Source organism: Crocodylus porosus, unplaced genomic scaffold (genome assembly GCF_001723895.1).
Source record: "Crocodylus porosus isolate Cpor-Errol unplaced genomic scaffold, CroPor_comp1, whole genome shotgun sequence".
Lineage (NCBI taxonomy): Eukaryota > Metazoa > Chordata > Crocodylia > Crocodylidae > Crocodylus > Crocodylus porosus.
In genome coordinates, this window is record NW_017728913.1 from 13,455,872 (window position 1) to 13,468,133 (window position 12,262).

General features: G+C 46.0%; 1 protein-coding gene across 1 annotated transcript in view; it reads left to right on the forward strand.

Moving 5' to 3' along the window:
• The first annotated feature begins 9,823 nt into the window (after nucleotides 1–9,823).
• GUCY1A3 (guanylate cyclase 1 soluble subunit alpha) overlaps nucleotides 9,824–12,262 on the forward strand; it is a 23,578-nt gene continuing 21,139 nt past the window's right edge. The window contains exon 1 of the mRNA XM_019534510.1: nucleotides 9,824–10,408. Within this exon, the coding sequence (XP_019390055.1) occupies nucleotides 10,154–10,408 (255 nt within the window). The 5' untranslated portion in view covers nucleotides 9,824–10,153. The remainder of the gene's footprint in view (nucleotides 10,409–12,262) is intronic.

The window sequence follows — 12,262 nt, forward strand, 5'->3', positions numbered from 1 at the left end:
GACAGGGGCTTTGGAGTGAGAGGGGGACTTCCCTTTGGGCACGCTCCCACTGGTACCAGGCTGAGGAGAAGCAAGGGCAAAGGGGTGCTGCCTCCTGAGATGCAGCAGGATTGCTGTGGTGGTGAAGTGTTTCACCTCCTTGCCCTAGATGATCCACTTTCAGCAGTGCTAGCAGATAACATACTTGGGATCATCTGCCACCTCAAAATGTTCCCACACTACACTACCCCTCCGCTTCTGTGTTGAGGATGGAGATCCTGCCTTATCTCCCTCCTCAGCAGGCAGAGGCATAACAACAGGGGAAACTGAGCCACCTGCCCCCACAGTCTCCTCTAAGTTGCCTTCTGGAGATGTAGACCTGGCTCTAGGGGAGCTTGGAGGGGTGGGGAGCACAAACTCAGATTCCATTTCGTTCCCCAGAATTTCTTTTGCTAGGGCACTCAGGTCGCCTGCTTCCAGATCCAGCTCCTCCTCTGGAACTGCAGAGCTCATGCTGGGAGATGAAATTGGGGTGGAGGAGACTGTCATGCTGGTGCTGGTGGCTATTTCTGGTGTTAGGGGATGTGGTGCAGGTCCAGGGAAACTGGCAGCAGGAAAGAGGATGTGTCTGTGTTTGGGAAGTAGGGGGGGACTTGCATTTCTCCCCTACCCCAGCTAGTCCCTCTCCCTCTCCTACCAGAAAACCTGGCATCTGCCTTTCCAGCACACTTCATAATCTTTGCTGTGCTGGAAAATGTGTGTGTGTGCAACTGTAATATCTCTTCTTCTCTTGGCTTACTATATGTGTATGTAGCTAATATCTCTTCTCTGTTTACTCTTTGTGTGTAACTAATATCTCTTCTTCTCTCTGTTTACTATGTGTGTGTAATGTATATGCTTTCCTGCACAGTGATGGATCACAGTGCCAGGGAAAACACAGCTTTCTTTTTAAAAAGTGTGGGGAAAAGAATAACAAGAACAAAGGGGAAGAATATGTTGAAAGAAATGGATTGGATAAGTAGAGGGATTCTAGGCAAGGGTAATTAGTAACCTGTATACAATCCTTTCCAAGAAGGGAGACTAGCAGGAGACTGACTAGGAAGACAAGCCAGTTAAGTAGTACCTTTCAGATGCTGTTGCTCAGGCAGAAAGAGCTCGCAAAAGGGCCAGAAAGGCTGCAGACAGAGGCTTATATGCTGTTTCTATGTCCCTCCCCCAGAGCACTGTGATTGGAAGGGGAAAGATCAGGGAAAGACCATAGTCACTGGCCAGCTACAGATGTCAGTCTTTCCCACCTGCTCTCCCTCCCTCTTCTCAGTTTCTGTTCCCCTGCAAGACTGCTTTCTGAATAGCTGAATCTTTTTTTCATTGATATGGAGGCTCCAGATCAATTTGGAGGTTTTATTTTTCTCCTGATTGAATTTGGATTTGGTGATTCAACGTCTGAATTTGGCCAAATCTTCTCCAAATTAAATTGGCTACCAAAACTTTGCACGCCACTAGCTGCAAGCATGCTGAAGTGGGGCCAACATAGCCCAGGGCCTCTTTTAATCCCCTTCCTCACCAGAGGCAGGCTAGTCCACACCATCACAGGATAGAATTCAAAATGATCTTGATAAATTGGAGAACTGGGTTTTTAGCAGCAAAAAGAAATTCAATAAAACAAGCATAAGATGCTACCCCTAAAGGAAAAAAAAAGACATGTATAAAACAGGGAATGAGTGGCTAGGAAATAACACTGTTGAGAAATATCTGGGGAGTCTTGTGAATCAGAGAAGCAAACAAGGCTAAAGCAAATTTGGGCTAGGGAGGTGGTTGTGCCACTTGACTCAGAACTGATCAGTTCAGTTCCACTGCATTTGAGAAAAATACAGAGAAAGGGCTTGAAAAGCAAGCTGTATGAGGAAAGGTTGAGAGAATGAGGTATGTTTAGTCTGGAGAAAAGGAGACTAAGGGAGACCATGATAACAGTTTTCAAATATTTGAAAAGCTGTCATAAAGAAGAGCTAGAACAACTCTTTTCCTTTGACACAGACAGGATAGGACATAAATAAACAGTTTTAAATTGCAGCAAAGACGTTTTACATAAAATGGTGGGGGAAAAAACCCTTTTCTTAATGTTAGAACAGTAGGATAATGGAATAAGCTACCTAGCGAAGCTATGGAATTTCCTTCATTGCATGTTTTCAAGAGGCTGGATAGGCATCTACCTGACGTGGTTTAGGAATAAGATATCTTTCATCTGTGCAGAGAATGGGACCAGATGAACCTTAAGGATATATCCAACCCTATGGGCACATCCAGGTGAGTGTACACAAGCAGTTTGTGGGGCCACAGACCTGTTTGTGCTGTAAATCTCATGTGCTGCACATGTAGGTATTTGCCTGTAGCAGGGCACCAGGGTGCCTGCTACTGAATGGTAGTGAATGGGCTAAGCTGCTACTCAGCAGGGCAGCAGGTGAGAGTTACCATGGTAACAGAGTGGGTCAGCTGACCACCAGGGGGCAGGGCCCGGCCTTTATAAACAGAGAAGGCCAAGGCCAGAGCCAGTTCCCTCCTGGCAGCTGCAGGAGCAGGAGCTTGGTGGGAGAGCTGATCAGACAGAGTCCAGGGTTACAACCTGGCTGCCCTGACTGGCCGCATGATGAGAGGGTGTCTGGTGAAGAGCTGAGTGAGTGCGGACTTTGGGTTACAAGGCAGGAGGCTTCTGGTGTTTGTGTTATAGCCGTTTGGCTCATGGTTTAGTTATGGTTATACCGGAGGACCGGGTGAGGCTGTAGGGGAGTGAGGAGGCCTCACAGGGACTCCCCAGTAGTTTGGGGGGTTCCTGGTGCCCATTAGGGGCACAGCGAATGGTGTCAGGGTGGCACGGCGTTTTGTGCCACAGTGGGCACGGCGAGAGAGCACCAGAGAAGCGATTGGCGTGTGGGGTTGGGACCCCAGCCCGCAAAGGCGGTTGCCCAGTAAGGCGCACGACGCGGAGGAAGGGTCAGAGGGCCAGGCATGGCTACGGGCCACCTAAGCCCCGAGCGCGAGAGGCGCGGCGCAGTGTGGGAAGCACGGCATAGGCCCCGAGAGGGCGAGAGGCACGGCATAGGCCCCGAGAGGGCGAGGGAACGCGGGAAGCGTGGCACAAACGCGAGAAGCACGACATAGGCCTCGGAGGGGGCGAGAAGTGCGGGAAGCACGGTACAGGCCCAGAGAAGGCGGGAAGCCCAGAGGGGGCGAGAGGCTCCAGAGAGGACAAGGAGCCCTGGAGCCAGGGGGCAGCAAGGAGCCCTGGAGTTAGGGGGGTAGTAAGGAGCTCAAGGTGAGGAAGGGCGATGAGGAGCCCCGAAAGGGAGAAGAGGTGGCAAGGGGCCCCGAAGGCATTCAACGGGCTGTGGCAGATTACACCAGCACCATCGGCGAGGCTTGGGCTGCGGTGTAGGGGAGGAAAAGGAGCCGCAGACAGTGCCCCCCGTCATCGGGGCGCACATGAATGGGCAGCTTCCTGCTAATTCCAATTATCCATCGTTTATAAATAAGATCAAGGTGTGGCAGACGAGAGTAGGCGGGCGGTCGGCCCATTACAGGGGGGTGGAGCTGCGTGTCCGGAGAGGCTCTGAAAATGGCAACCCTGTCACACTGCCACACTGCTGATTTGTTGTACGGTAGGTTTTTTTGGGAGTTCCCAGTGTCAGAAAAACCCATGACAAAAAAAGTGAGGCAGTGCACATGGCAGCAGCATGTGCCACCAAAAAACAGAGCCTGGCTGGCCAGAGCCACACTTGAGCTGTTGGCCAGTCTGCTAACTCTTGGATCACTGCCACTGGAACCCCAAGAGGCCTCAGCACACCAGGTAAAGCCACTAGGGCCAGCCCAGATGCTGGCCTCAACCTTCCCTTTCCCACCCAGAGCATTTCTCCACAAGCTAACCCCAGGTGCTGAGGTGTGTGCCTGGCAAAAAAGCGGAGCCATAAATTTGTGCCACTACTTTTTTTTTTTTTTTTTCCCCATGGCAACTGTACACCCCTGCTCATGGGGATGTGCCTATGATTCTATAATATGTTAATAGATTTAAGATTATTCTTAGAAAACCTAGGCCCCAGTTCAGCAAAACACCTGGCCATGTGCTCAAAGTTCATTGACACCTTAAAACACCCATTTGGGAATGTGGCATGCACATTATTAAATACTGCGTGTACTTTTCTTAGCAATTTATTCATATTCACAGTGAAATCCACTCGACTGCTGAAAGGATCTTTTTCCTTAGAGCTTGTTTTTTTTTTTTTTTTTTTTTTTTAAAGAATTTGATGCTACTCCATGAAAGGCCCATGGAGTAAAGGGATACTTCTTAAATGGACATAACTATCAGTAATGTTTTTTAAAAAGTAGAACAGAATTGGAAATTCACTTTGTTTGGAAGAATTTTCACGAGTGGCTACAGGGCTCTGGGAGTGGGGCTCAGGGGGTTGGGGGCTCAGGTGGTTTTTTCCTCGATCCTTCTGGTTATGGGTCACAGGCACAGGAGGGAGGGATGAATCAAGGCAGTAAACGGAAGACTGTAGCACTGCTGCCACCATGAAGGCTTCGGCTTCTACGACCACAGTCTGCTGTTCAGAGAGAGGCAGTGGTGTGTTCAGAAGAGACAGCTTTCACCTCACTCTACTGGGGAAGAAGCTCTTTTCAGCCAGAATGGCTGACTTGCTTGACCCGGCTTTAAACTAAGCTCACTGGGGGATGGGCAGACAACCATCGGAGCAAGCTTACCAAGCATCAACTGCAAAACCAGCAGGTTAGGATGCTCAAGGGAACCCACTTGTACCCAGGTCCAGGAACAGAGCTTCTCCATGAGTACAAGGAAGCTTAGGGCCTCCAATGACACACTTACATGCCTGTACACTAATGCTAGGAGTTTGTGGAATAAACAGGAGGAACTGGTCCTTCTGCTAAACAGAAATGACTGTGATTTCATAGGGATTATGGGCACCTAGTGGAACTCCTCCTATGACTGGACTACTAGTATAAAAGGCTATACCCCATACATGAAAGATTGTGCCGAAAAAAGGGGTAGGGTGTAGTTCTCTATGTGAAGGATAGCTACATGTCCCTACAAGCTGAGATTGGCACATCAAGGACTGGAGACCCTTTGAGTTAGAATACAAGGGGGATGTAGTGAAGGGGATACAATGGTAGGAGTCTACTACAGACCTCCAGACCAGAAACAAGTGCTTGACCAAGAATTTGCCAGGAAACTGGCCAAGGCTGCATGCTCTTGGTGCATGGGTATCATGAGAGACTTTAACTACCCGTACACCTCATGGGATGAACACTCAGCCAAATCCAATTGGTCACAAAGCTTCTTTACATGCGTGCATGAGCTCTACCTGTCTCAAGAAGTTTATGGGCCAACAAGAGGCAAGGTGCTGCTGGACCTGGTACTGGCCAAAGGGGGTGAACTAATCAGCAACCTAAGAATCTAAAGGAAGCTGCGTGAGAGTGACCACGAGTTGAACACTTTCACTATCCATCACAAAGCTGGCAAGTCAGCCAGCAATGCAGTAGATCTTGACTTTAGGAAAGCGGACTTCCATAAACTGAGGAGGCTTGTTCTTGAGGCCCTGAGAGGCCCTGATTTCACAGGGAGGGGTGTTCATGATGAGTGATTGCTCCTTAAGGAAGCAATCCTAGAAGCACAAGGGGAGTCCATCCTAACCTGTAGGAAAGGTGGCAAAAGGGCTTAGCAACCCCCTTGGCTCAACAGGGGGCTCATGGACCTCCTGCATCTAAAAAGAGAGGCCTATAATGGATGGAGGTCAGGAAACACCACTAAGAAGGAGTATGCTGCACTGGTCCGCACATGCAGGGAGCGAACTAGAAAAGCTAGGGATGCAACTGAACTCCATCTGGCTACATGAGTCAAGGACAAAAAAAAAGTCCTTTTTCAGATACGTGGGGAGTCAAAAGAAAAACAAGGGCAATGTTGGAGCCCAGGTAAACCAGCTGGGACAGCTGACTACAGACACCCAGGAAAAAGCCAAGCTGCTTAATGATAACTTTGCATCCGTTTTTCACCTGCCCAAAGGAACCACCCTGCCTAACATGATGCAGGATCATTGGGATGAAGATAAACATATGCCCACCATTGGTGTGAATCTTGTGAGGGAGCATCTTGAGAGGCTGGACCACCATAAATCAGCTGGTCCAGATAGGTTGCACCCAAGAGTGCTAAAGGAACTGGCAGACGCCAGTGGATGCGCTGTGATGGGCATATTTGAAAACTTGTGGCACTTGGGCAGAGTACCTGAAGAGTGGAAGAGGGCCAATGTGGTGTCCATCTTCAAGAAGGAGAGGAAAGAAGACCCAGGAAACTACAGGCCAATTAGTTTGACCTCAATCCTTGGGAAGATTTTGGAAAAAATTATCAAAGAAACCATTCCTGACAGGCTAACAGAAGGCATCATTCTGAGGGATAGTCAACACGAGTTTGTTGTGGGTAGGTCTTGCTTAACCAATCTCATTTCCTTCTATGACCAGGTGATGTATCACCTGGACAAAAGGGAAGTGGTTGATGTCATATATTTGGACTTTAAAAAAGCCTTTGACCTGGTGTCCCATGATGTCCTCATGGAAAAATTGGGCAACTGCGGCCTCGACTACTGCACAGTCTGATGGCTGGGGAACTGGCTCCAAGAGCAGACCTAGAGAGTGGTAGTTGGCAGAACTGAATCAACATGGCACTCAGTGACTAGTGGTGTCCCCCAAGGCTCCATTCTCAGACTTGTACTCTTTAATGTCTTCATAAATGATCTGGATACTGGTGTCAAAAGTGGACTGGCCAAGTTTGTTGATGACACCAAACTTTGGGGAAGAGTCTCCACACTTGAGTATAGCCTGGTGATCCAGGCCAACCTTGATAGACTTTTAAGGTGGGTGGATGAAAACCTGATGGCATTCAATATGGAGAAATGCAAGGTGTTCCACCTTGGTAATAAAAACCCACATCACATTTATAGGCATGGCAATGCTACACTTGCTAGCACCATGACTGAAAGAGATTTGGGAGTCATGATTGACCACAAAATGAATATGAGCCACCAATGCAATACCACAGTTGGCAAAGCCAACCAAACTCTGACTTGCATGTACCAATGCATCTTGAGCTAGACCCAGGATGTCATCCTCCCACTGTACTTGGCCTTGGTGAAGCCGCAGCTGGAGTACTGCATCCCATTCTGGACTTCGCAATTTAGGAAGGACGTGGAGAAGCTTGTGTCCAGAGGAGTGCCGTGTGCAGGATCAGAGGGCAAGAGAACAGGCCTTATGAGGAGATACTGAGAGGCATGGGACTCTTCAGCCTGGAGAAGTGAAGGTCCAGGGGTGACATGGTGGCAGCCTATAAGTACATAAGGGGTGTGCATCAGGATCTGGGAGAACATCTGTTCACCAGAGCACCCCAGGGGGTGACAAGGTCCAAAAGTCACAAACTCCTGCAAGACCATTTTAGGCTGGACATAAGGAAAAACTTCTTTACTGTCCGAGCCCCCAAGGCCTGGAACAAACTCTCCACAGAGGTGGTGCAAGCACCAACTCTGGACACTTTCAAGAAACATTTGGACATTTATCTGGCTGGGATCTTTTGAGCCTAGCTGATTTCCTGCCCCTTGGGCAGGGGCCTGGACCCGATGATCTTGTGAGGTCTCTTCCAGCCATAATGTGTATGAAATCTATGAAATTTTACTGCCCTGTTCATTACACAAGAACATTCAGTGTGCAGCAATAAAATATAGGGTGACTTCTGTACTGGGGGAATAGGTTTGATAGATATTAGTATCACTGTTGTTTTTCAATTCCTGAAATGAAACTGTAGTAATTTTGATAAATGGTCCTTAGATACAGGTTTGAAATCATCAGCAATGTTGTTATACTTGCAATATATTTAAATCTAGATCTCTAGAGAAGAAAATTTAGTCTTTTAGGCCACTGGTTGAGTTCAAATTCACACTCAAATAAAGGAGTATCAATTAAGATATTGTATTATGATGGAGAGAGATGGTTTGATGAGCTACACACAATAAATACATAAACCATTTACTCAAAGATTTTTTGCAGATCAAAATTTTTTGCCATAAAACAGCTATTAAAAAGCAAGGTTCAAAATAATTGCAATTCAGTTCACTGTCTCATCTGAAAAATATCATATGTAGCAGCACAGCACCCTTTGTTGTTTCCAAGCAATGTTATTAGGTATGCAAGATTTATGGTCAGCTGGCATAAAGGACCATAACTCCATTGAAGTCAGGAGGTCAGGGTAGAGGCATTGGCCTTTGGAATCCATAATATTCTACTACAGAAATGTAAGCACATCTAATTCAATCTAACTTGCATATACTATGAAAGTGATGTTGCGAACATTAAGAATTCTGAGGTATAAATTTGAATAACAGTAAAAATAAATCTTATTGTATTGGGTAGTTTTAAAATTATTTCTTAAGAAAGAAAACTGTTTTCTGGCTAGAATTATCAGTGTCTTTCGTTTTTTCTCCAGCTGAAGCCTCATCTATCAAGATGATCACAGATACAGTTTGGATAAAATATATTTGTGCTTTAAGCACTAGGGCCCTGATCCAGCTAAGCACTTAGGCTAGGTATAGAGGTCACAATGTGCGTTAAGCATGCAAAACGCACTTTAAAGCTGTAACAGAATGGACTTCACAGCACATAAAGCACTTAAAAATGGTGGATCCCTCTATAATTTAACTCTTGGTGGATGTGGTATTAGACTAAAGCACTTTAGGTTAGAGCACTTTTTTGAAGATCTGTACTACATCTATCATACTTCAATGAAGGTCACATTCTGTCACCATCCCAGGGCCCTTCGTTGTGTGGCTTGATCACCTCTGCTGGTGCTCACCCAGAGTAGATGAAAAATGGCCCAGCTCTGCCACTGAGCTGTCACAGAGAGGAGACAGAAAAGGCTCTATTTCCACTCTGTACTGTGGCGGTGGGAGGGAAAGGGAAACCTGGAGATCCCCCCATAAGTTTGCAGACGTGGGTCTTTGTGGCAGTCAAGCTGGTCCATATGGCAGAAAGGCTTTGTTTCCCCCTCACCCCTGGCCCCGGTCCTCAGCTTCTGGCTGTCATTGTCAGGAGGCTTGGGTGGGGCAGGGAAAGTAGTCCCACAGCTTGCTGGCTGGGGTCACTCGAGGGGAGGGCGGGGGAAGGGGGCTGTATCCTTGTAGCAGGCAGGCTCATTTCCACCCCCTCAGCCTGTTGACAGCTGCAGCCAGAAGCTGCTGCATGGAGCTGCCTGGCTGGCTTTTTGCCACACTGGGAACTGGGGCAGGGGACAGGGGGAAAGGAGCCCCCTCTGTCACAAACTCCCCTCTGCCACAGCTTGCTGGCTGGGGTCTTGGGGGGACACAGCATCAGGTCCACATGATAGGGGGGCTTTCTCTCCCACCCCCCACCCCTGGCCCCAATTCCTGGCACAGAGAAAAGCTGGACCAGGCAGCTCCACAGCTGTGCAGATCTGACCCCCTCTTTCCCCTAAGACCCCAGCCAGCAATCTGGGGCTGGGCGGGGGGGGCGGCTCATGGCAGAGAGGTTCTGTGTCCTCCCCCCGCTCTCCATGCAGCTGCTGATGACAGTCACTAGCTGGCTGGGGACTTAGGCTTGGGAGAGTGGCCACCCTTCACCTGTTGGCCTTGGCCAGTACAAGCAGGCACCAAGCCCCCACCACTGAATGGTAAATATCTGTTCAGTTCATTCCCACTCTAACATATAGCACTTTAAGTAAAATGTGATAGAGCACTTCCGCCAGGTGCTTTTTGAATGGCTGTAGTTAGCTTTAATCATCTATGTAACTTGAATTCCATGTGCTGTTGAAGTTATTGGAAGTTTTCTTGTGCTTAAAGTTATGCTGAAGGAAATAATATTTTAGGATGTAGTGGCAAGGCTGACATTTAAGCCAAATTACATGAAAGTATATAGAATAATTTCCCCCCACTTTCCTTTTGTTTTCTAGGAATATGAAGCTACATCTGTCCCTTCAGTGATTTATGACTACAAATAAGCTTCTACAGTAATTGCTTCCACCTACTGTTCTGGCTTCTTCTGCTGTTAGTCAATAGAAGAGGAGTGTTGAGCGCAAAACAAAGTATTCCTAATAAGCAGAGAAACTCCATACAGTATGTTTTGCACCAAACTGAAAGACTTGAAGATCACTGGGGAGTGTCCTTTCTCGTTACTGACCCAAAGTCACGTTTCTGATGAAAATGAGGAGGAAAGTGCAGAAGAGTCAAACAGTTCTAGAGCAGCTCTGCCCATTTGCAAAGAAGTCCATGAAAAAGATGCTCATGGAAACCCACCCCAAAGGAAAACTAGCAGGAACAGAGTGTATCTACACACATTAGCTGAGAGCATCTGCAAACTGCTATTTCCTGAGGTAAATGATTTCAGGATATTGAAAAGAAATATTTTATGTAGCCTGTTATTATTATAATTATTATTATTTAGATTTATAGAGAAATACATTAATATAAAATGCATTTTAAACAAGCCTTTAGACTGCCTTTGTGTTGAGTTCAAGCTTCTTGTTCTTTCTTTAAGGCTTTGAATAGCTTTGTCTTTGCCTACATTTCTGCTCTCGTTTGTTCTTTCTCCCACACTTCCATTTTGCATCCTTCTACCACTCTTCCATCCCTTCTTCCATTTTGGCCAGTACTTTTCAAAAGCTACCTTTCTGTATTTACATTAGAACAGCTACCTTCTCTTCATTTTAATCACTTCTTAAATTTTAAATCTTTACTCCTTCTCGACATGCTTTTACATAATGCACAACAAACAGGTCAATAAAGCCTTATAGGTAAAAATCTTCAATAGCTCTTCCATCCAGCTTCTATACTAAGTTTCTTTTTGGATATTACTTTTTAAAATTGTATTTTCAGTGTTTGATTTAGGGCTTGCAACCCTTACTCCTTCTTAAGTAGTTCTTCTAAAGTCAGCAACGCTACCCAGGTGAGCAAGGAATGCAATATTGAAAACAGGCCCATTTGGGTCAGTGAGGTTTGCCAAGTGTGACACTTGGTCTGACTGAAGCTGAAACTATTTCTTATCCTGTGATTTTTTATGGCACTAAACACATCTTCTATGTTGAATAAGGACTACAAATATAATAATGATTTTAAAGATGTTTAAGACATATTTCCACAGGCAAAACTTAAAAGGCCTGTGACAGTTCAAAATAAGGATTTCATATATCTGACTAAAACTAGATGAGCACTCAAATTCCACACTGGAAAGGCTCAATCTCAGTTTAAAAAACAACTGGTAGGACACTTGATTTTTTTTCCCCCCCAGGTACAAAAATCATAGAAATTGTGCAAATAGTGAAGGATTCAAACTGGCAGCCTCCATTGCTGTCAGTGGTAGTTTGGTAGATTAGATTTAAGTTCTGAGGGCCTGACTGAAGAAAAGGAGCCAGGCAAAACTGCATCATTTTTTAAATTCACCTGCTTGACCTTCAAGAGACTAATGTTGGCTCAGTTCCATGGTACATGTGATGTTGCGAGTACAATATAGTCTGCGACCTTGCAGAGAATGGAATTGCTGGTCTCAGTGGTAAAGATGGTTGTCATAACATCTGTGAAGAAAAATGGAAGTTTTCATTTGTTAACGTGCCTAGCATCTCAAACAGGTATGGAATATATTGCCAAACATTCTGGAATTTTTCCTAAATGTACTTCCAGGTCAGTTTTCACAGGTCTTCCATTTCTTGCCTCCTAGTTATATTTTTCCACTGTTTATATTTAATAGACTTTTTACCTCGGCCTGCTGCATTTACATAGAAGACATCCATCATTTAAACACACTCAGTTATAGATAAAGGGGAAATTAAATTCTGCAGATGAATGCTTTGGCAAAGTGCCTTCTTCAGTTGATTCTAGAATTAAGATATTCTCTTTCACCCAAGTACTTCTTTCTCATCTATTTTTATTTTCTTCTTGATACGTTTTCCCCCTTTTTTAACAAAATAGATTTCTTCTTATATAGAAAAGTGTTGTAACACATGCAAGGCCTACAAAGGATGGAGGATGGGATTCACCTCTAAGGAGGATTATTCTGCACTGCTCTGGTCCTGCAGGGAGCAAACCAGGAAAGCCAAGGTTGCAGCTGAACATCAACTAGCTTCGAGTATCAAGGACAATAAAAAGTCCTTTTTCAGATATGTGGGGAGCTGGAGGAAAAGCAAGGGCAATGTTGGACCCCTGCTGAACAAGATGGGGCAACTGACAACTGA